This window comes from Atta colombica, unplaced genomic scaffold (assembly GCF_001594045.1).
Source record: "Atta colombica isolate Treedump-2 unplaced genomic scaffold, Acol1.0 scaffold277, whole genome shotgun sequence".
NCBI lineage: Eukaryota > Metazoa > Arthropoda > Insecta > Hymenoptera > Formicidae > Atta > Atta colombica.
The window spans coordinates 398,668-423,465 of NW_017259378.1; the positions used below are offsets into that span (position 1 = coordinate 398,668).

Sequence of the window (24,798 nt, forward strand, 5' to 3'; positions counted from 1 at the left end):
AAAAGCATTTAAAAATTATCAAAACTAATAAAATAACCGTATTTTTTTATAGGCATCACGAACATCATGATGGATCTCGACCAGGTACTCCTCTTGTTGATGAGCGACCGGAGAATTTAGTACCTAGCGAACCAAGACGATTTAGAGAAAGGAGTCACGAAGGTCCATTGTCGTTACCTTTACCAAGATTTGCGGCTCAAATGTTGAACAATAACAACAATACAAGCAGTAGTAATAACAATAATGGCAGCAGCACTCGATCGAGCAGTGCCAGCCTCGCCAAAGTTGCTAGTCCGCCATGTGCCAGCTTGTCTACTGCGCCCAGTCCTCGTGCCGCTCCACAACCACCGGCTTCACCGCCTCCCAGACATACCAGCTCGAGTCCAACCAGTTCCGATAGCGAGACAGCGCCACAGTCCCCTAGTCTGGAGGAGAGAATACGCTCTCTGGATGAAAAGTACGAAAAGTGGTCTGGTTCGAGAGCATTGAGTGCTGCTGGCGGTGATGCACTGGCAAAACTTGATGCGAGTGCTTCAGAAAGATTCCGATTTCGGCATAAACTGCTCGATATGGATCTCCATGAAGTGCAACCTTCTGATATAGTGAAATCAGTTCTCGCGAAAAGAAGTGTGTTCGATGAAGACTCTAAACGATTGGAGAACTTCAGTGAAAAATACGAACCGCGGGAATTTACTGGTGTTATTGGCGTTAGTTCTATGATCGGGAGTACCGCTGGTCTTACCACTAGTGGCTGTACTAGCAAAGTTTGTCTGCAGTATCCGTTTCCTAGTCATCCGCCGGTACAGCCGACCAGCGGTATTTCGGTTAGTCAAGTCGGCATTAATACGTCATTGTCCGCAAGTTTGACCGCGACGACGACCTCGATGGCATCGTCGATGTTGAAGACCGATCCGCGAATAGTGCAACATAATTGCATACATCCAACGCCGGCGACACCGATTACACCTGGTACTTCTATCAAGACAGTTAGTCCTGAATTACCACCGGTTTCTCTACCAATCGGTCTCATTAGTGGAACAGCAGCCAGTAGTGGCAACGGTAGTGGTTTAGCCAGTAGTCTTCTAAGCAACAATGGTAGCATAGGTAACATTCACACTCTTGGAGCCTCGACACGGGGATTGAGCATCTCTGCGACTGCATCGCCCACGGTGACTACAGTATCAACAGATGTCTTCTCGACTGCGATAACACTAGCGGTACCTGTTGCGACAACCTTGTCAACGGTAGCAGCAACAACAACGATATCCGTAACAGGCACAGTATCTTCCATGATTACTACCAGTTCGATAGCTCCACCGTCTTCCATAACATCCTCATCCAATTCTTCCTCTTCATCGTCATTATCCACAACTTCCACAGATTTGACTCGTTCTCGTTTAAAGAAAGAAACGAACAGTAGCAGTCGAGAGAGCAGAGATTCCCGCGACGGAAAGGATGGCAGAGAGTCAAAACATAATAAAGGAAAAGATTGTCAAAGAAGATCACGAAAGGAAGAAGCCGACATTGAAAGAAATCGAAAAGATAAGGATGACAGTTTAAATGTTGTAAGCGATATCGGCAACACAGATAATCATAATAAAGACATTAAAGAAAACAAAGAACTAAGATACGAACGGAAAGAACGAGAAGAGAAAGAAAGGAGAGATAAAGAAGATCGTGATAGACAAGAACGAAGAGATAGGGAAGAGCGTGATCGACAAGAGAAAAAAGAAAAAGAAGAACGTGAAAGACGCGAAAAAGACGAAGAGAGACGAGAAAAAGAAAGACAAGACAAAGAACGGCAGGAAAAAGATAGAAAAGAGCGGGAAGAAAGAGAACGTGAGAGAAAGGAAAGGGAAGAGAATGAACTTAAAGAAAAAGAGAGACGAGAAAAGGAACGTATCGAACGTGAAAGGAGAGAACGAGAGGAGAAAGAACGACAAGAACGGAAAGAACGAGAAGAGCGCGAAAGAAGAGAACGCGAAGAACGTGAAAGAAAAGAACGGGAAATTCGTTTGGAGCGTGAAAAGCAAGAAAAAGAGCGTCTTAAAAAGGAAAGAGAAGAACAAGAAAGAAGAGAAAAAGAAGAACGAGATAGATTAGAACGAGAAAGAAGGAGAGAAGAGAAGGAACGACTTGAACGAGAAAGAAAACGAGAAAGAGAAGAGAAAGAGAGACTAGAACGTGAACGTCGAAAAGAAAAAGAAGAACGAGAAAAAGTAGAAAAGGAGAAACGCGAGAAAGAAGAACGAGAGAAACTCGAAAAACTTGAAAGGGAAAAACATGAAAGAGAAAAGCGACGGGAACGCGAAGATCAAGAGAGACGGGAGAAAGAGAAAGTCGAACGCGAAAAGAGAAGAGATCGTGAAGAAAAGGACAAAGAGAAGAGAGAACGTGATGATAACAGACGGCAGTCGACTGAGAATCATCTACATATTTCTACTCTGCAATCACAGAATCAGGTTATTCCGGCACCGGTACCAATCAAGCGTAGGTGTTCATCGCAAGATTGCCCCACAGACGAAGATGCTAAGCGTGTGAAACTTTCGGATCATCGACGAGACAGCAAAGACCGGTCTAAGCAAAACAGGAGATCCGAAGATCGCAAGCATCGTAATGATTCGCATCGTTCTAGTCGAGAGAGTAGGGAGAGTCGTGACAGTAAGGAAAGTACAACGCAAGATAGCAGAGACGGAACGCATGGCGAATCGACGCGGGAAAACAATTCGAGGGAAAGCGGAAACAAGGAAAAACAAAGAAGTAAAAAGAATCGATCAGAGAAAGAGTCGAGAGAGCGTAGCCCAAGAGTCTCACACGAATCCGATAAAGAATTTCTGTCAAGATTGGAACTTTCCAAAAGAAACGACTCGAGTCCATCGACTGAGCAGTCTTCTGTGGGAACAAATCACAGAGACGCGCAACATCAACAGCAACAGTCTACAGTAAATTCGCATAGCGATGTGGACGATGGTCCTCTCTCTACTCACGAAATACAGGTGGCGAGAAATCCATCAGCCACGGATACAGACAGTGACGAGCCTAAAAAACATTCGATTTTCGATATTGTTGATGACGAGCCTGCTTACATTAGCATGTATGATAAAGTGAAAGCCCGTTCAACGAAAAACATGCAAAAATTAGAAGAAGAGAAGCGTCAAGTACGTTTAAAGGATAAATTTTCCCAATTGAAGCAAAGTCGTGCTAGACGAGAGGAAAAGAAGCAATGTACATCTTGGGATGGAGATTCAGTGAGTAGCAAAGCTCTGACTGAGGACGAGGCTACTTCTGAATCGGATTCAACGAGAACAAAGTCTCTTTCGAGAAAGGGCTCGCGATCTCGCATTCATTCAGACACAAGCGAAGAGGAGGAACCATTCAACAATAAGGTCCGGAAGCCTGTAAAAACAGAGAGATTCCTCGAGAGCGACGTCGATCTCGGCTTTGCAGATACTGAAGAAAAGCAGAATCCGCTAGAAACCTCAAATGTTATCGTTAACAGCGTGCATACGAATATTAAGGAGGAGCCTCGTACATCTGACGAAGATGAGCGAGTCGCTATTGGTTTCCGTACGAATCATCCCACGATAGTAGTGAATAATCACGAAAGAGATTCACGAAAGAAGTCGCACAAGAAGAAACAGAAACGTCAGAAGAATAGCATCTCGAGCGAAGATAATTTGAAGATCGAACCGAATGTAGAACATAAGAATAAAGCTGATGTCATCACGTCGAATGCAGACTGCCGGCCAAATCACGGCGCGGAATTAACTACTGTCACTGCTGCTACGACCATTGTCACAACAACATTGGAGAATGCGGAGGAGAGAATGCGAGCCGATAAGAAACAACGTAATAAAAAGGAGAAAAGACGTGATCGGAATGGAGAAGATAAAGCTAAAGCAAGACGAAAGAGGCTCAACAGACAAGAGGCGAGAGATTCTCAACGTATGGAGGATATCTTCGGACCTCTGTCGGATGATGTTGACGATGCTCCATCTAACACCTTTTTTAACAGATTTGGTAACATGACGTCGGAGAATAGCGCTTACGCTTCGGATAGCGACGGTGGTCGTAGCTCACTCGACATGGATAGAGTGAGACGTAAAACAGAAAAGAAACGGCGTCATCAGCCGGAAGATGAGAACAGCGTTGATCTAGCTGAAGCCGGGCGAGAAATCGAGGCGAAACTCTTGCGTATACCGAGCTCTCCGAAGACCGCCCCCGCGTGCACGACCGAATCTAATGATCATGATGTTTTTCGATTTACCGATGATAATGATAGCATCGAGCCGTCCACACCTTCGACAGTGCCGGAAAAAGTCAAGGAGAAGAAAAAGAAACGGAAGAAGTCGAAAGAGGAACGTAGTCGAAAGGATTATCATCATCATCACCATCATCATCACCATCATCACGAAAAGAGCAGTGAATTACCTTATTTAGGTGCCGAACCTAGTCCACCGAGAGCGAGCAGTCCACTAGTATCTAAGACAATATCACCCAATTTGTCCACGTCTAGAGAAACATTATTAAGTCCTATACCTAAAGTGACCAATGTATCGACCGTGCCGTCGATCACTTCACCAGTTGTAACTAGTAACATTCAGACTCCTAAGTCGGAAAAGAAGAAGGACAAACTTATACCCGGTTTTGGAATAGAAATAGACGAAACAATTCATGAAAATGCTGTGAAAAGTATCTCAGAACCAGAAGAAAGAGACAACAATTGTCAATCACGAAGTGGTAGAGAGGAACCGGAAGTACCTGTATCAACGACACCACCGATTCAAAACGAGGACAAACCACGAGTGGCAATTTCGCAAGAAGAAACGGAGGATGCCGTTGCTGCGTTGCTCGAAGAAACGTTTGGCGCCTCGACGGAGGACTTCTCTTATGAGGGCGAAGAGGAAGAAACGGAAGCCGACGGAGTTGCTGGGACACCGGCTGAAGCGCCCCAGGAAGATGTTGAAGAGATGCAGCAAGCGGTCGAGAGTCTGAACGCCTCGACGGGAGAAGGCGACGCGGACATGAAACCAGATACTCCACAAAGCGAGCATGATCTTCAAATCGATACGGACACGGAGGAAGATCCAAATTATGAGACGGTCGATCTTACGCAACCTCCAAAGACACCCGATATACCATCGTTCTACAAATCTCCAACGAAGACAGTATCTGTTATGGCGCCTATTTTAACTACGCCTGAGAAGTCAATCGAAGTACGATTACCACCCGCAGTTACGAAACCACAGAGTCCACCACCTTCCGTAATTGCTCATTCTTGGAGTTTGACCGAACATAATAAGGTACGAGAACCCGTGAAACCCCATCAATTAAAAACTAGCGAAGATACTGACGTAACCAGTTCAGAGAGAACAGCACAGGTGCAAAGAACGTCCGTGTCACCGCCACTACCTCAGTATAAACAGCCTATGCTAGTTCCTTGTAGCGTACCGATCAGTGATGTACCAAAACCACTCTCCGTTCCAAGTTCTCGACCATCACCAATCACAGTGCAACCTCTGTATCAACGGCTCCCTGTATCTCCACAATCTCAAATGGTACCGATGCGTCAAGCTTCTCCTAAAATGCAAAACGTCACGACAGTTTCATCTTCCAATGCAACACCGTTGCCGCCATTAGTCCCGTCAAGAATGCCTCCTTTAGTACCGTCGCAACCATCACCGCGCGTTTCTCAGCCGCTTTCACCTAACGGACAATGGTCACGGAATCCTACGTTAAATCCGCACGTACCCAACGTGGGGAAAAGAAAACCATCACCGCCACCACCTACTAAGATTGCAGTATGTGTGCCTATTCCCGCCCATAGACCGGAAACGCCAGTTCAGCAAATTTATTCGACTGCGGCGACTCAACAGCCTGTAATACAGCATGCCTCTGGAATGGTGGCACCCGCACCTGGCTATCCACGCGGCGGTTTACCGCCATTGACCGTGAATATCCCACCACGGCCTTACATGCCGGTGCCACCATTGGCATCCGGCATACAGGTCAAGAACTCACGCGATGTCTCTGGCAAATCTGTAATTGAGACGCTACTTCCTGTAAATCCGAATGAACCTCAGAGACTAGATGAACCGAAATTATCACCTGCCGTTATACCGGAACCAACCAACAAAGCGTCCACCTCTCCTAAGGTTCCCTCGCCGAATCAACCGCCTACATATATACCTGAAACGGCGAAGATAGAAATTAATGCTAGCACATCCAGCCCAGTATTTGGCAAATCTTACATCACGGACAGTTACACAATGTCACCTAGAACGCAGAAGCAAATTTCCGTACCCATTACAACAGATAGCAATCTGCTATCACCAAGACAAAAACAAGAAGTGTCGAATCTTCAACTTCTAACTACGCACGTACCTCGCTCTTCTACGCCAAGTCCTGTAATCGTAGCTCACGGTCATCTACTTCACAAATCTGTGCATTCTCTAGGCCCACAAACAATCTCTTCTTCGAATCAACCATTGATAAAAACGGTGGTACCTATAGTTCCCCAACAAGTAATACCGAACACGACATCATCGATGCTCAGCGATAAGTGCGTCATTCCACAAACACCTGTTGTTTGTCAAAGGCAGTCACCTATCTCTCAAAGTCAAGTAGTCAAGTCTCACGTACCTTTAGTATCTACAGTGCCACAGACGATCATAACCAGAGTGGTACCATCCACTGTATCTTCTATGTCAACTCCACCGAATGAGCAAACCACACCGGAATGTTTAGAACCACATATAATCCAAGAACAACAATTAGAATTGGATGCCGAAGCGCAAATTAACCAAACTGCTCAACCGATGCAACTTACACCTCCTATACAATCTACACCGATTGATGAGATAAAGAAGGAACCAGTCGATGTCGAACAGGAAGAAACGATGGAAGAAACTACGTATAACGTAACTGAATCTGAGATGCCTTTGAATCCACTATGTATAAAAGAAGAAGATGTGAAACAGGAAAAACAAGAAGTGATTAATACGGAGATCGCACCATGCATTCCTAAAGTCGAACCTGTCGATACGATTGTACCGAAACTTGAAACGGAAATGCCTGTAAAACTGGAACCTACAAATGAAATTAAAGAGGAGGAGGCTGTAAAGGAAACTGATGAAGCAGAATTAGATAAAGAACCAGGAGAGGATCTATTGAAAGAACCAAGCACGGATCCTCTCGCTATTGATTCCAAGGAAGATCCAATCGATAGCAAGGAAGATAGCGATTATTGGTCCGCAAAAGAGGTGAATATCGAAAGCGTTATAAAGAAAGTTGACGCTTTATGCGATGGTGAAGGTAACGACGGTGATGACGAAGCGCAACAGGGCAACGAAAGCATGAATAGTGATTCGCATGACACCAGCAAGCAAGAGTCGGATTGGTTCGACGCCGAGTCGACGGAGAGTGAGAGTAAAAAGAACTTTGTCTCGGCTGACGATCAAGATGAAAGTGTTGAAACATGCGAAAACGAGTGTACGAGGAGTCGTCGTGGCAGAACGAAGAGTAGGCGCGGTAGTCGCGGCGGAGTTACCACCAGGCGAGGTGGAAGAACTGCAAGCGCTGTCTCTCATCGGCGAGGTGGTAGAAGTTCCAGAGGTAGCAAACATCACGTTGAAAAGAATAAGTTGCCAGCCGATGTTTATGAATTCCACGATGACAGCGAAGAGGACAACGCAGGTCGTCCGCGACTTATTCTCACTATTAAATCTCCCGGGCCGAACGTAACGGGACCGAATGCGCAACCGGTGACACCCGTGGCCGCAGTCAAGGAGGTGCCGCCGGAGGAGTTTGTTTCTCCCGCTGCCAACACGAGGAAATCTAAAAGATTGGCTGAAAGAGACGGTAGCCGCAACACAGTTGACGATGTTATCGAGGATGTTGTCCGCGGATCACCCACGAATAAAGGATTAATCAGCGGTAATGCTGGAAATGTGCATGCTACTAGGCGAAGCACTAGACACAACAATGTTCCGCGTAGTACAGCGCAGCAATCCATCGTGCCACTGACAGAACTTCGCAAATCACCGAGGGGAAGTCGTAAAGCAGCGAGGCGAATATCGGAGAATAATGACGACAGTGGAGAGGAGAAGGTGAAGGAAGTAACAGCAGCGCCGCAAGAGACTTCGATCAAGGAAGAGCCGAAATTGATTCAGCCGGAAAGTCCGAAAGTAGAAGAACCGATTCAAACTGTTACACCAGCACCGTTAAAGACGGTATCACACGAGCCAATGACATTGATCGATCCAGTTACAGGAATGTTGATACCGATGAGAGAATCCGAGGAGGGCCAGTACATTCCGGTGTCTACATCGTCTGGTCAGACGCAAACTATCAATAGAACACTTGTCGAATCTCGAAGCAACGTATTACCTGGCGCGACTCCGACGAACGAAGCACCACGAACGAAACTTCTTTCCGAGGGTTCTGTCTTAGTACCAGCAGAACCGAAGAAAGAAGCTGTTATAGAACACGCATCTTGTCAGCCGATACCAACTCAACAACAAATCCAACCTCAAACTAGCGTAATTACGAAACCACAATCGCCGGTGGTACAAGTCACCTCGATTACAGTTGCACAATCTTCGACAATAGGCACGACTATCATGACTACCGTGACTGCGACGATCGCATCAACTACGATGGCGCAACCGATATCCACCTCGTCTTCGCAAACGAAACCTACGAGTCTCAAGGCGCACGTGTTGAACGCCAGCAAGCTAGTAACATCAGCTCAACAGCAAGTTATCACAAAACCCGTAGTTCCAAGTCTACCTAATCAAACGATAGTACAGAACATCGTCAAGCCACCCGCGCAAGCAATACAAGGTCTCAATTTGCAAATACCACCAGGTAGAGTCGTATCGCCCAGCTTGAGCCCACGTGCGAAACAGGCGCCATTGACTCCAACGAATGGAAAGCAAGGTCAACCAATGTCTCCTGTGCTCAACAATACCGGGGTACCGCCTAATCCCAAGCAACATCTTCTCCAAGCCGCTAAGCAACAAACATCGACGATAGTGAACATACCACAAAAACTGCCGATGAATATACATCCTGCCAGTGTAAACGTTAGTACTCCGACACCATCAAGAATCCATCAACCACAGCCTACCGCTCTAAAGGGTATCAATGGACAACCCCATCCGCTCAATCCGAAAACACACTTGCTACAGGCTGTGGTTCCACCGATTGGAACAGTAGCGAGTTCACCTACGCAACCACATCTCGTTAATCCTCAGATCTCAACTGTTGTGAACAGTGTCCGACCACCGAAAACTCCTGTACGTAAATTTTTGTAATCGAAGAAATACTTAAGACATTTTAAACTCGAAATATAAGTTAAAAATTTTAAATCAGTCCTGATTAATATTTGGAAACTCATTTCAGACCACTGGACCAATGGAACCGCAAAAGGTGGAAGTGCCAATGTCTGGTTGTATTATGGTACCGACTGCGAGTCCGCAAAGTCGTAATGTGCCGATGCCGACGTACGAGCCTCCACTGGTAAGTATTGTATTTCAATTTTCTTCACCAATTTTATTCACGTGTGTTTAAAAATCTTGCACTCGAGATAAAAATAATAAGATTACTCCAGAATACGTTAAAACGGTGTTAAACTAACTCTGTTTGGTTTTGGTTAGCATGGAAGTACGGGTGCTACTCCACCAGGGGGTCAGTATGGTCTTGTCCCCCCGCATCGTTCCCAGAGCCCTCCATTGCCTCCACCTGCCCATCATCATGCTAATACTTCACAGGTACTTACTTTCTAATATTCTTTTAATGAAACACTTGTGTAACTTCCGTGAAAAATCAAGCAAGGCTTTCTTTTATTGATTATTTTGGCAGATTGCATGAAGTTTTAAGAAATGTTATTGCGTATTTATTAAATGAATTGGTGTAAAAATATTTTGATTTAAATAATTATGGAAATAATTCTATTACAGAGTGAAGTCGTCAACCATTACGGAGGACTAGTTCGTGACCACTACTTGCATTCTCAAATGTTCCAATATCAATATCTTCGCGCACAACAGGAAGCGTTAACGGCTCCTCGCATAACTTATCACATTCCAGGAACAAGATCTCCGCACGTACCTTTAGATCCAAAACTCGAACCTGGTATAGAGGACAGTCACAGTCCTCCTTTAGAACTGAGACGAGGCACAAGAACGCCTCAGGATCGTACTACCGACAGTCCGCAAATTGCTCATTTATACGGGGGAATGAGACCGTTACCACCCCCTCCATCACAATACACGGGAAGTAATCCATCGTTATCTGGCGCACCGGCTAGCGCTAGAGCGGGTTATGGGTACGAACCACCACCTGCTCATTTGCGTTCTCAATATCCTGTGGCTGGCAGCGAGGCTCCACCTGAAATAGGTAGAGCTCCTACACCGGATAGATGTAGGAAACATCAGGTCGTCACTCCGCCGCTTTACGCGTCTCAGGTGCCACCGCAAGCGGATTCATTTCAAATGCTACTCCAACGTCATCCGGTTATGTGGCAAGGTTTATTAGCTCTCAAGAACGATCAAGCAGCGGTACAGATGCACTTTGTCTTTGGCAATCCCAGAGTAGCCAGAGATAGTCTTCCATGTAACAGCGATGGCTCTACACCGCCGTTGAGAATAGCACAAAGAATGAGATTGGAACAAACTCAAGTCGAGGGCGTAGCAAGAAAAATGCAGGTATGTGTTACAATCTCTTTACTAGATTATAATACTAGAATTATATAATGTTATAAATCCTAAATTTATTCGTATTTAAAAATAATTTGTGTATTTTAACATTTTGTATAAATAAATTTTTTGTAAATAGTAAAAGATGATCTTTATTACAAATAAATTTTAAATAAGATAAACTAATTTTTAATGTCATTTAATATCTTTCAGACTGAAGATGAACATTGTATGTTATTGGCACTACCTTGCGGTCGTGATGAAGTAGATGTATTGCAACAAAGTAAAAATCTTCAAGCAGGATTCATTATGTATCTTCAACAAAAGCAAGCTGCTGGAATTGTAAATATTGCTGCACCTGGGTCGCAACAGGTATGAAAATTTGTGTGTGTGTGTGTGTGTGTATGTGTGTGTGTGTGTGTGTGTGTGTGTGTGTATGTGTGTGTGTGTGTGTGTATTTCACATGATGAAAATTTTATTATCTATAATTATTATTACAAAATTCAAGTCTTTTATCAAGTTTAAAAGTTTTATTATATCAGTTATTTTGTTTTCTACGTATTGTTTTGTCTTTTAATTATTTGTTTGGTTTTAATGACAGTGCGCGATCAAAATTTAATATTACAAATTAATTTATTATTTTAGGCGGCGTATGTAGTTCACATTTTCCCATCTTGTGATTTCGCACATGAAACTTTGGCAAGAATAGCACCGGACCTACATCACCGAGTTGCAAAAATTGCTCATTTATTAATTGTCATCGCCACGGTTTGAGGCCAATCAGCGATCTACTGGATAATGGATTATAATCTGACTATATCTCTCGCCTTCGCGCATCGCAGGACGCTTCGCACGTGGTATGAAGCCTGGAGTGTCCGTCTGACACATATTGTTGTGCGAGACAGAGAGATGCATTCAAGAGGAAGAACTCCTTGTTAGGAGTTGTATCAGTGACAATCAAACGGAACCCGGCGGTAAGCCGATCTTTAGATCGTAGGCCTAAAAAGCGAGGCACGAGGTTGTGCAGTGAAGCGAGGTTAGCACCTGGTTATCATTGTGCGTGCCTCTCTTCGATGAATTTCGCACGGGCAAGCTCGTTTCGTTCTCTTGTCCCTTTTTTCCTTCTCTTTTCCTTCGAACAGCTTGTGACTCGCGTTAATCATTGACAACGTTTGTGGGATCGACCGACATCACTCTTGGTCTTTCTGACAAGCGAGTCAGGCACAACCCCAGCCCTCAAGACAAGACCTTCGATTCGTCACGCGACGCCCGCTTACTTACGCTCGTCCTTCCCGTAGAGGGAACAATAATAATTCGTTGCTCTAGATGGACAAGTGGACTGCGAAGCATAATAACGAATAGGAGAACCTTAACATACACTCGTCACTATTACACATGAATTATTTTAAGCGAGGTCTAGGCATTAATGATAAACTGTGTAAATTATATAAGCGAGCCACCGAGGGCATAACTACTGTGATTTTAAGTATTTAACGATAATATAATTGCGTATAAAGGAGAAAAGAAGAAGGTGACAAAAAGTAAAAACATATAAGGGGATGCCCGACTAATGGTCCGCGCGGTATGTGATGTGTTTTTGTATAATACTGCTCTATATAAATAATTATGTATTATATTATTGTAATTGATAGTTTGCTGCTGCCCGTTGCTGCTGCCGCCGTCGGTCGTGTCGTTAGAATGTAAATTACAATTAGACATCTAGCACAGAGAAACGAGAAAAGTTGGGCTACCCCGAGTAGGATTTCCGATCTATTTGTAGATCTATCCATTTGCGTATGTATCATAATTATTCGAAGCAGGATGCGAATTTGTGAATTATTATTATTACTCTTAGCATACTCTCTTAGCGTCATACATCTTATAAAAAGATTTTTAACGTTACTACTTATTCTTTATCATTATGATTATTATGATTACTATTATCACCAGTGTTTCCAGTGTTGCCAGTGTCGGTAATTCTAATATACACACTCACACATATATAAATATATACATACACGTACATAAAGAAATGGAAAATTGGGAGGGAGGGGGGATACATAACGAATAAAATAAACGATGAATCGATCTTCTCATTTATGAGAATCTTATTTCACGTTTAATTTATTTCTATAAATGGCTCTGGTAATACTGATCATTACCCATTCTTATTACTGTTATTATTATTATAATTATTAATATTATTATTATTATTAAAAGTACTATATTATACCACTCTGCTATTACTATTATTACCACTATACTATTACCACTACTACTACTTACTACTACTACTACTACTATTCTATCACTACTATTACCGCTGCTATTAATTATTATTAACGTTATTACAGCAGACTAGCTAGGGCATACCAATCTGCACATTTAAGGACGAATGGGGCTTATTTGTCATACTGAGAGAAATAGTATGACCGATCTCATTGACCACTGACGCCCCATACACACTTCCATCCTATAAGAGGTAGATATACCCGAGCAGAACGAACAACGAATGAGCAACGAATGCGAGTAGAACATTAACGGTGTTCAATTCACGATCGTTGTTCGTTCGTTTCATTGTTCGTTTGCACGTGCAGTGTACACCTATCTTTACACCCCATCCCTCGATTCCGTCGTACGACGACTCATAGACTCTTTAGCATTCGTGTCCAAGATAATAAATGCGCTTATGTGTATAGACCAGAGATTACACTATATCACACCAAGCCGTCAAAAAACATTTTAAATAAATTAAGAAACTTATATCTATTTACGATATTATGCTGCTGCGCGTAGGGCGCATGCCTCTAGAGAGTAATCTTCATGCAAAAGTATCAGGGATGGACGAAATGCGCATCCGTTTGTTCTAATTCTAAGTTGCGAAGACACTTTATAAATTATCAGTATCTTTATTTGAAATATTTCATCTTTAGCAAAAAGTCTTTAATTTTTTTTTTTTTTAACATTTTATTAGAAAAACGAGTAAGTTCGTAGTAAAGTTATAAATACGATATCCTTTGATTCCAGATACTTAATCTATCGAATTATTTGATTACTCAAATTTGGATTAGATTTATTCGAGAGCAGTTTTGAAGTGATCAGCTTTTTTGGATACTAAGATCTAGATAATGCGAATCTGGATTTTAAGGATAACAGATTAATTATTTCAAATAATTCGAATGTTACATTATCTGGATATTTATAATTCTAATACATACAATTATAATATTGTTTATGAAAATTGCAGATATAATTGCAAGATTAGAGCAAGAAACACGATCGTTTATTTTATTTACTTATCTCATTGTTCTGCTATTAATTTTAGAAATGACTGACGATTCGATGAATCCATTAATTTTATTTATGCCGATGAATTGCATCATAATTATCATCATCATTATCGTTCCGTCCATCCCTGCGGTTTACAATTACTTTAAGGCAGCGCGGATACTCGCGGAGCGTGTGCATGTACAGTGTAAAAGATGCGTTGTGGATATGTACAGTGTAGAGGTATAATTGAGCGAGCAAGGTGATAAAAAAACAAGAAAACGCGTATATATTATAGCTATGAATAAGTACATAAGGCACGAACGTGCGCACGTGTCGCGTGACGTCTCGTTTATTTTCACGAAAGCGCTGTATTTTCCCCTTCATTCTTTCTTCAGCAGCCAGTCATATAGTATGTAGGTGCAGGATTACATGTTTTCCTGTGCTGTTGTTACGCAATGCGTGCGCAGGTCGGCGGGCCTCGTCTATCTTGTAAAATATCTGTGAATATTATGATTTAGTTTCTTCCTATTTGTAGGCTACAAGGTATACAAAAAAAAGTTTACGTTAATCATTTAAGGAGAATGTACAGATATCACTATATCCTTTTTTGTTTTGTGTTTTACTGTAGTTATTGATAATTATATGGATATTAACGATAATAATAACTATGATTAAAAAGAAAAAAAACTTAAGCACGGCTCGATTGCGTCATTCTTGAAAAACCCGCTAATATGCGCAATATATTTATTCTGTGTAAGAGAACTCTCGGTGATAATGTATCATTTGTATATTAGTAATTACGTGATCTCCTAATAATCGAAAAAAAAAAAGAATGAAACTTGAATAGTATTGATATACGTTGCGACACACTGTTCCATCTCCTAAATTCGTCACAATCTCCACGATTTATTTCCGCGCCGTCTACATGCGTTCTTCTGAAATGTTAATGCGTTAAAAAAAACGTATGTTAAGAACTTTCTTTTTATATTAGATCAGGAGCTGGACTTCTCGCTAGAAAGGTAATATAATAAAACACAAACTATTACCTCGAATATTGACGTATATTTCTTACGGTCTTACATTTGTCATACTTTTTGTTAATTTTGCTAATGAGTTGCGATAAGACAGCGATAGAAAGCTTCAGCTTATTCTATATAATCCTATCGAACGAGACACGGATTAATACAAATCAGCTGCGACAACAATAACAAAGTTACCTTACAAAAACTGAAATTCTTTAAAAAAACTGAAATTCTGTTATAGAAGAATGAATATTATATTACAGTTAAGTTTAACAAGATTAAACAATTAAGAATATTTCGTCTCTGTTAACTTGAAACTTGGGCACCTCGATCTGATCGAGAGCACTTTCGAAACATTCTAAGGATCGCTACTCCATTCAGACCAATCTTGAATTTTCGTGTAGAGGTAACTTCCAGGACTGGCTGTTGAAATTACCTGTCGTCCACCGAGCACGCGTACATTGTTTCGAAGAATACCTTGGGATTTTCCACATTTGATTAATTGATGTGCAATATCTACCATTGTCTGGTTAACTTCTTTTCCTGAAAAAAAAAAATATTGTCAGAATAGAGCAATTTACAGTAGCAAAAGAATATATATAATCTCGCTAATGAGACAGTAGGACTAATGATAAACTAGTGATAGACACGTTTCATACTATTTATTGCGATAACACTTACGCTCAAAATTCCCAATAAAAGCTATACCGACAGATTTTTTATTATATCCATACGTATGAGCTCCTTCACGTGTCCATCCGCATCCCTCGTATACATTTCCATCGCCGCCGATCAAGAAACTTAAAAAACGAAAGCAATAGTAATATCAAGTAAGTGAGTATCTTCTTTATATGTCTCTGTCATCCAAACAGACATATATGTAAGTATAAAATAAACAATATTTTATGAAGCAAGTACACAAAACATTTATTTATATTTTAATACAATATAATGAATTTATATAAAACTAAATATTTAAATATTTAAAATAAATAAATATTTAAAATAAATTATAACAAGCATTTAAAAAAAAATAAAGATTTTTTTTTATTAAGATTGTTTCACCGAAATTAGACTTAATCAATAAGTTATTGGCATCTAAGAATGAAAAATAAAGTGATAACTACTTGATTTATTTAGTATGATTCATATTCCAGTGACTCGAAAAATTTTTATATAATCGTTTTTATATAATTTTTATATAATGATGAAGATAATGTTAGCTTACGAATAACCAATGTCGTCCCAACCATTTGTATCCATATGAAAACTACGAATGTTGTCAACTCTACTTGTACAACTACTTCGCGTACTACATTCGGGAGTGACTGTGTGGTGTATTATCACATAAGGTATCGGTACTATTAAATAATTAACTTCTCCAGGAGGAACAGTGCTCCATTGACCTCTTTTGATAATATTTGGACACTTGGTCTTTGCTAAAATATTCAATTAAAAAGTAATTTTAATTAATTAACTATTTAATCATTTTAATTATAATATTAAAGACACGTGATTTTTTTTGCTAAAGAAGGGAAATCTTAAAAAAATAATTTAATTTCTTCAGATGTTAATAAAATTTTTTTTACTTTTCTGTTCACAAGAAAATAATTAATTTAGGAAAAGATTAACTTTTTTATGTAGTAATATCTTTTATGTCTTTTGTATATTTATATAAACTCGGTTTATTTTGGAAAAGTAATTATATAATAATTAATAATGAGAAAAAACAAAGAATCCTTTTCTTTTGCTGAAATGTTTTTCTTTCACGAAAGACAGAATAAGATATGCAGAGGAACGAGATACATTTTGCGCAAATATAATTTCAAAGAATTTCACAAAGTGACATTTCATAAACAACAATCGAAGAAGAATTTAGAAAGACTTACTGGCAAAACTGGCAGAGAGTGCCAGCAAAAGTACGAAGCAGATTCTCGACATCATCCTCACAGCAACGATGTGCAACTGTATGATGAAATCATCGAAAGATTGGAATGTAACGCTAAAGATTGGAATATAACACTATCTCGAGTTAGTGACCTATAGCGATAACGAGAATCAACTGAATAATGATAATTACTTGAGTTTTCAATTGCAATAAGGAGGAGCGACCGAAATGGAAAAATTAAAATATAAATTTGTTACTTATTATAATAAACGAATAAAATTATAATATTTATTAATAATCATTATTAAACAATCATTATTTAACAATCTTTATTAAATAAATCTCTTTCTCTACCTTAGAAATTAATTATAATTAATAATAATTAAGAGCGATTTTGTCTTGATTGAATTGAAATTTATTATATATTGAGGAACAAAATATTCATTCATTCGATATATCGATTGAAGATAACTTGTCATGCTTTCAAGAATTGATTTTTGCCAGGTTTGCAGTTCGCATGCATTCACAAGCGTTTATCATATTGTGATTCTGCCAGTGTTTTTGCATATTTCTTGAAAAAGAAAGAGAACAATAATGGAGACCATTCGACCATGCGGTTGCAAAGGGATACGTTCTTGTTTGATTTGTGAGACCGAATACGAAATTTCGAAACCGAATCTGAAAAACGAATTACAGGTAAAATACAGAGCACCCTAACCTATCGGATAAGTGTGACATCGGAATTTCTCGCAATTAGTCGTATTTCTTTTTTCAAAAATTGAAGACATAACTACGCAATCACGACAAAGTGAACATGAATTCCAGGAATAATTTTTTTTATATATATATATATATATATATCTTATATACACATATATCTTTCAGTTGATGACTCTTGATTATATGATATGTATTAATTGATATATTAGTAATTAGTTTGAGATAATTCAATTAGCGCTTATGGGCAAAATATAATATTTGTATCTATAGTTTTATTTCTATTTTGCGATCACTTGCTTTATCAAAAAAATCCTTATTATAATTTTCATTATAAAAATATTTTGTTGAAAGTTTTAATGTATTTTAATTTAAAATAAAACAATACATGTACTCTCAAAAAACAAAGTAATTTCTAAGTATTGAATCCATAAAATATTTTTTTGTTTACTATCTCATGTAAAAATGATCTTTTTTGAAAAGACATTTACCTGAGAATTTCACCAGTTGCTGTCTTTCTGGTATCTCCTGTGGTATTAGTCTTGAATCTGTGCTCTTAACTGATTAAAATATTAATAAAATCAGTTACTTATTTTGAAAAGATGAGACATACATTTTATTCCTTATTTTATTCTGCATTAGTTCATATCTTAGAGAACTTAAATTTTTATAATATAGATTGAAATGAAAAAAATTCTTTTATAGAAATTCAAAAATTACAAAATTATACAAATTTTCTAAAATATGTAATTATTTATATCTATCTTATTTTTTATTTTATAATAATATTTATTTATATATAATTTTACAGAAAAGCAAAAGTTACATTTATTGTCCATATTGTGATAAATTATTATCTGGATGGGATGTAGACGAATATAAGAAACATCCTTATCATGATGGGAAATTGATTAATTATCCTGGTGTTTATATCAAGGTATATACATTTATATAGTACTTATAATATATCTTATAATTAATTAATATTATATAGACGTATATAAAATGTCCCAGTTAGATTTCTTAAAGGAAGATGAGGCTGAAGAGCTTATGAAAGCACTTGATGATCTTCCTTGGCAATCTTCACAAAGCGGTAGAAGAAAACAGGTATATCTTCAAAACATTTAGACAAATAAACATATATCTTTATGTATTTTAAATTAAAACATTTAATTTATAGAATTTTGGACCAAAATGTAACTTCAAAAAGCGAAAATTACAATTAGGATCGTTTAATGGTTTTCCCAAAACAACACAATTTGTACAAAAGAAATTTGAGGAAATTTCATTGTTACATGGTTTTAAAACTGTCGAACAGTGTACGCTTGAATATAATCCCGAACGAGGTGCCTCTATAGATCCCCACGTGGATGATTGCTGGATTTGGGGAGAACGCATAATAACTGTGAACGTTCTCGGTGATTCTGTTTTGACTATGACTCCTTATCATGGTCCGATAACGCGATATAATTTAGACTACGTTTCAAGTTATGATTCTATCCTAGAAAAAGACATATACGATGATACACATTTTTTGGGTATTGATAATAATATAGTGGTGCGATTGCCGATGCCTGCTAGATCACTTATGGTTTTATATGGTTCAGCGAGGTATAATGTTCAGCTAAATACTACAAAAGTATATTGCATGGTATTAATAATTATTATATACATGATTTTGACAGATACAAATGGGAACATGCTGTGCTTCGACAAGATGTCACATCGAGACGTGTCTGCCTCGCATACCGTGAACTGACGCCTCCGTATCTCAAAAATGGACAACATCAAAAGGAAACTTCTGAAATTTTGAGGCAAGCTTCATTCTTCTGGTGATATTAATAAACAAATTTAAATTATTACATTTGTTTATAAAAAAAATTGATTATTTAACATAATAAATGTAAATTTTAATAAAGTCATTTTATTCTTAGCATACAGTGCATTAAGAATGTATAACAATAATACATCTCTTACAATAGTCTGTATTTTAAAATAATGCTTTTTGTCAATATTTGTGAATAGTCTTAAGATATTATATTTATTTATTATATAAAATTTGAATTTAAAAATATTTAATCAAAATATTTAATCATTAAAATGCAAATTATTTAAAGCAAACAATCAGACTCGTTCATAATGTGTATTATATATATATATATATTTACTAAGAAAATATATTAAACTATATATTATAAATCAGATAATTATTTGGTAGTAAGTACTATTTTTCTTTTGTGCTGTCCGACGGTCATTCGCTGAGCTCTATCATAAAAGAAAATGTAAAAACCAAGAATAAATATTCTCACAAGCTTTTATATTTTGTTAAAAAAATAGTATCTCTCTATTTCTCTCTTCATTACTCAATTTTTGCAAATTTCTTTGTGAATCCGGGAAAAAAAATACGGTTTTATACAGTTACTCGATTTTTACATCAAAATATTAACATTTCTGATCGCCTTTCAATGGATAGTCTGGCGACATGTACACTATGGGAAACGTAGTTATGGGATCCGATTTTCCCAATGGTTCATAACCGTTCACTAAATTCTCTCGTAATTCCCAACGACGCCTCTCCCTTTCTGTTTTTTGACGCCTGATAGCTCGGCCAAGCATACACGCGAACATAATTCCCGTTAGCTGGAAAGACAGAAACAATTATATAGATTTATCATTTATTTAGATAAATTACTTTTCAGAATTGTAGTTTATCCTGCAAGTATTTCTTGATAGAATCAGCGATTTCGCGTTAAAATCAATTTTGATTTGTACGAGAAATGGGATTAGAATTATGTTGAAAAAAAAAACTTAATCTAACCTGAATAAGGGCGATCGCTACAGCTCCTGTGCCGATGTATAGTGCACTACGGTGAACAATAATAGAAAGGCGGCTGATACAGCCCTCCTGATATTTCCCATAACAGCGATCTGAAAGCTCATCCACTAGATATGCACAGCAAGAGTCAGGTACATCTATATGCGTATTATTAAACGATACGTAATTCCAATCCAAGTAGCTATTATATCCGCAACAACGTAACTGTAAAATAAGAAAAAAATAAAATCAATCATTTTTTAAAATACCTCTTTCCTTGTAAATAATAGTCGTTATATCTCAAAAAAACGTTATGTTATTTCTAATTCAATGTTATGTAGGGTCATTAGTATAGTAGATCAATATCAATTATGATTACGATATCAAAATAGATTTTTTATATTTTTTATCCATAGAACGATCAATTAGCTTACTCTAGATTGCATAAAATCAATTGCGAACTTGGCTTCTTCGTTCTTTTCGTATTGATGCATTGTCATCTTGATATTCTCAGCCAAAAGATCCTTGATACCATCTTGCAAGGCATATGCAGCAACAGCGGCGGCGAGTTCCATTATCAAAACAACAGATAGCAAGAATGCAAACTAGAAGTACATAAATGCGCATATCGGAAAGAGGATATTTGAAACAGAAATATAGATAGAGAAATACGATATTCGGTTGTCGCTTACCACAAGGACCATACAGGTGCTTTCCCTGAGTGCGCCGCAACATCCCATAAAAGCAATTATGAAGACGAGTATTCCAACCACGATTAAGACGGTGGCTGGTGAAAAATAGCTTGTATCCAGAAAATGCGAAAAGTTCTCATAAACAGCGTAGATCGTCGTGCCGACCGATATTATCATAACTCCCGTCAACTGTAATAAAATGATAATTTTATTATATATTATGTTAACCGCAATTAATTATTGTTTTCATTATATTAATGTTTACAAGAAATTTTCACTTCTTTAATATATTAAGCAATTGTTAATAAACTACAGAATGCTGAAGACATGTATCTATCTAAGGATTATTCAACTGAAATTTAAAATCGATGAAATCTTTTCTAGCAAAAATATGATAGATATTTTTCACATTTTAATTAGACAAAACGCACCATCTAGAAAACTAAGTATGTTAATATTAAGAGTTATATTAAAATATCTTTAAATTTTATCTTTAACATTTTATCTTAAACATTAAGTTTGAATTAAAAGTATTTGTTATATTATAATTAAAAGTTATAATTAAAAGTTTATGTTACTATCTATGAAGATTTAATTCTCGTTATTACTTTTAATTTCTTAAAAAAAATTTTAATATATTCATAACATATTTATAAGAATCTTTTCCTCATTTCTATATTTTTATTGTAATGTTCCGTGATTTTTAGCAGCCTATATATGTATTATTATTTCTGCTTATAGCGTCAATTTAAATATGCAGCATCGCATATAATCTGTGAACATGTAATATACTGAACATAATATATGTTCATGTATATAAAGTATAAGGTTTCGATTTCCGTAATACGCGGTTTCTCTGACGTTAGTTATATAATACATGCGTCCTCGCTCAAATGTAAACTTTTTAGATTGAAAAGAGGATACAACACTTTTGTGAAGCATATCATTATATACATATACATTGCCATCGGTCTCTATTTGTTCTACAAAGCGGGCCGTGTAATTTCCTACGATAAGCCGCTCTTTTGTGATCCTTACATGTTTCTGTGTGAATCCACCTTAATTCTCAATGAAAAACCAGAATAAAATATGAAATCGTCCCAAATATATTTCCACAGGTTGTCGAGAAATATATAACGTATTAAGGTAAGAGCGGCTTTTACAACTTAATTTTTAAGTAAATACTTCAGATAAGATATCGATGATCTGTCAATAAATGATATATATCGTGTTTCACAATAATAAATATCGTGAAATTTATTTTTGCTCGGCTACAATACAATGAAATTAAAAATCAATCAAGATCTTCTTTATAATCAATCGTTACACCGGTTTGCGTGATTTTAAAATTTTTCGTTTCATACAACTCATGTGCTAGTATTTCTTTGTTAAAATCATATTATATATCCCGACATCATTGATTATGAAGATAAATTTATCTATATAAGATAAATTTATCTATAAAGATAAATTTATCTATATATTTATCTATTTATCTATATAAGAGCGACCACAAAAATCCCATAGGCAGATGTATTACAACACAGGATATTTGAAATATGTTTTCCTGATATTGTTTTATCTATTTGAGAACAACAGAGCGGTTTTTATATCATCAACTCGAGATTTCGGATGTCAAGGTCGAGGTAAGATCTTGCTGGAAAATTACTGTCTTTTCCAAGCATGTTTTTCTTCACAAGAGACTAGAAATTTGCATAAGTCTAATAAATTATAAGTGTTTCTATATGCCAGGCAATACATTTCTGACGAACATCAAACCGATTTATTTGCGATAATCTTCACTCGCTATCTATTATCTGTACACTTTGCAATAACGTCGTGAAAGAAACATTGTTCTTATTATTACTTCTTTGTTTAATTGAGAGAGATATATATGTACAGTGCTAATCGGGTTGTGCAGCTGTACAGGTTCGTCCATAATTCCTAATAATTCAGCAGTGCATAGCCTTGTCTATGTAATATCGACCACAGTTCAAAAGTGCTTCTCTCTAACAATGAAACTCGAGCTTCATAGCCCACATCGCTTTCTTCGTAAGCCGACAGAACAAAGGACATAATAAATATCGATAGGGGACACTCGTCCTTCGTTCACGTTATTTTATTTCAACACCGCATCGTGTTTTATAAATATTTTTTTTACTTTCACATGACATAAATAATCTGATACGTCATCTCCAGTCTGTTTATACTGAAAATCGATTTAATCGATACCGATGAAGCTCGGGCTATTATAATTTCGAATAATCTAAATGTTATTAAACTGCAATCTTATAATAATATTAATATTGATTTTTAAATTTTGCTGCGAACGCAAAGACGCTTGCCACGTATATGTTAAGAATGAATATCTGAGTCATTCTTTACCCCGACATTAATTGTTATTTATGTTAGAATGTCTGCTAGCAGACATCGATGACAAATATCTCGAAGAAAATTGATAACCGTGTGATAATTAATATCGATAAATGATTTGCGTTTTTCATAAATTTATAATTATATTATATATTAATGTATAATATATTTATATATATATAATGTATATAAATACATACTATAATGTATATGTATAATGTATATGTATAATGTATATTACATAGATAAAAAATTTTAAGGCTAAGATTTATCCTTTATGGATAAATTTCGATTTAATTTGTTAAGTGTGTGTATGACTCTTCGATGATTGTCAAAAGCAGATGTTAGCAATTGAAAGCATTTTTCATCGCAGAAATCAAAGTTGCTCCTGTTCTACGTTCAAATATCACGGTCGGTATATAAAAGCAATCGATAATTATGGATGAGTGTACGGCACAGTCTAGGCATAAGTCTATGATGCGCAATTGCACCTAATCGAGCTTGTGTTGCAATAATACATTTTCCGATGAGCCTTCCGATGATAACATGCAATTCATCGCAGAATTATTGGCGATGACTTTGTGCGTACTTGAAGAGTCATAATGCACGGACGTTATCTCGTACTCCAACAATATACATATCTTTCGACGGACTCACGCGACAACGCCTTGCCTCGTGACGAATCCTCGGTCTCGTTTCGCGTCTTTTGAGATTCTCAACGAGATTCCTCGAGTTACGAAAAGTTAACGGTATTTTTTTTTACTTTTTCCTTGTATTTTGATTGAATGCGTAGAATCAAGACGGAGAGCGTCGTCGACAATTGAGCATAAGGCCTTGTCGCGCGATTGTTCCTCGACACGAGAATGTATTGCGGAGCAAGATAAATTTAACGAAGAGATTATATTCCGCGAGACGATAAACGCCGTTCGCATTGTAGTACAGACCACGAATAGAGAGTTGACCGCGCACAGCAGGTATTTGATACAGCGGAGGCCGACGTCTAGGTGCGTGGCCGCCATTTTGCCTCGCGTTGGCTCCTCCGGGCGCAGATGCACAGCGAGCGGTATCGTGCACCTTCAACACTTCCAGTTAACACACCGATTGCCAATGCCAACGTTGAAGCGTCGGTCTGCAGCGTTATCTACTGGCCGATAACGAGCCGCGAAAACGCACGATCGCGCACGGCAACAGCTTGTGTGATACCAATGCTAGCGTTGGGGTTTTTGTTTAGAACACGGAGTCTGACGAAGAGAGGAGAGACAAACAGAGAGAGAGAGAGAGAGAGAGAGAGAGAGAGAGAGAGAGAGAGAGAGAGAGAGAG

General features: G+C 37.9%; 4 protein-coding genes across 7 annotated transcripts in view; 2 read left to right on the forward strand and 2 right to left on the reverse strand.

Annotated features, from left to right (window-relative positions):
- LOC108689835 (protein split ends) overlaps positions 1-12,858 on the forward strand; it is a 92,130-nt gene extending 79,272 nt beyond the window's left edge. For 2 of the 4 annotated variants that reach the window (XM_018196777.1, XM_018196778.1), the window contains exons 8-13: positions 53-9,299; positions 9,406-9,522; positions 9,660-9,773; positions 9,963-10,709; positions 10,914-11,072; positions 11,346-12,858. In XM_018196777.1, coding sequence (XP_018052266.1) covers positions 53-9,299; positions 9,406-9,522; positions 9,660-9,773; positions 9,963-10,709; positions 10,914-11,072; positions 11,346-11,474 — 10,513 coding nt within the window. In that variant the 3' untranslated portion in view covers positions 11,475-12,858. The remainder of the gene's footprint in view (positions 1-52; positions 9,300-9,405; positions 9,523-9,659; positions 9,774-9,962; positions 10,710-10,913; positions 11,073-11,345) is intronic. The other 2 variants (XR_001931848.1, XM_018196779.1) reach the window with 2 other exon arrangements.
- A 2,154-nt stretch (positions 12,859-15,012) lies between these two features.
- Positions 15,013-16,979, reverse strand: LOC108689798 (peptidoglycan recognition protein-like). Its single transcript, XM_018196733.1, has 4 exons — positions 16,882-16,979; positions 16,221-16,431; positions 15,674-15,792; positions 15,013-15,535 (listed from the first exon to the last, which is right to left on the reverse strand). Exons 1-4 carry the CDS (start codon positions 16,934-16,936, stop codon positions 15,351-15,353), a joined length of 570 nt encoding a protein of 189 aa, XP_018052222.1. The 5' UTR covers positions 16,937-16,979; the 3' UTR covers positions 15,013-15,350.
- A 480-nt stretch (positions 16,980-17,459) lies between these two features.
- Positions 17,460-19,495, forward strand: LOC108689860 (alpha-ketoglutarate-dependent dioxygenase alkB homolog 4). The gene is made up of 5 exons (XM_018196817.1): positions 17,460-17,576; positions 18,409-18,534; positions 18,612-18,704; positions 18,778-19,208; positions 19,283-19,495. Exons 1-5 carry the CDS (start codon positions 17,475-17,477, stop codon positions 19,431-19,433), a joined length of 903 nt encoding a protein of 300 aa, XP_018052306.1. The 5' UTR covers positions 17,460-17,474; the 3' UTR covers positions 19,434-19,495.
- A 6-nt stretch (positions 19,496-19,501) lies between these two features.
- Positions 19,502-24,714, reverse strand: LOC108689858 (CD63 antigen-like). Its single transcript, XM_018196814.1, has 5 exons — positions 24,422-24,714; positions 21,105-21,293; positions 20,847-21,017; positions 20,416-20,637; positions 19,502-20,237 (listed from the first exon to the last, which is right to left on the reverse strand). Exons 1-5 carry the CDS (start codon positions 24,494-24,496, stop codon positions 20,040-20,042), a joined length of 855 nt encoding a protein of 284 aa, XP_018052303.1. The 5' UTR covers positions 24,497-24,714; the 3' UTR covers positions 19,502-20,039.
- Positions 24,715-24,798: the final 84 nt, after the last annotated feature.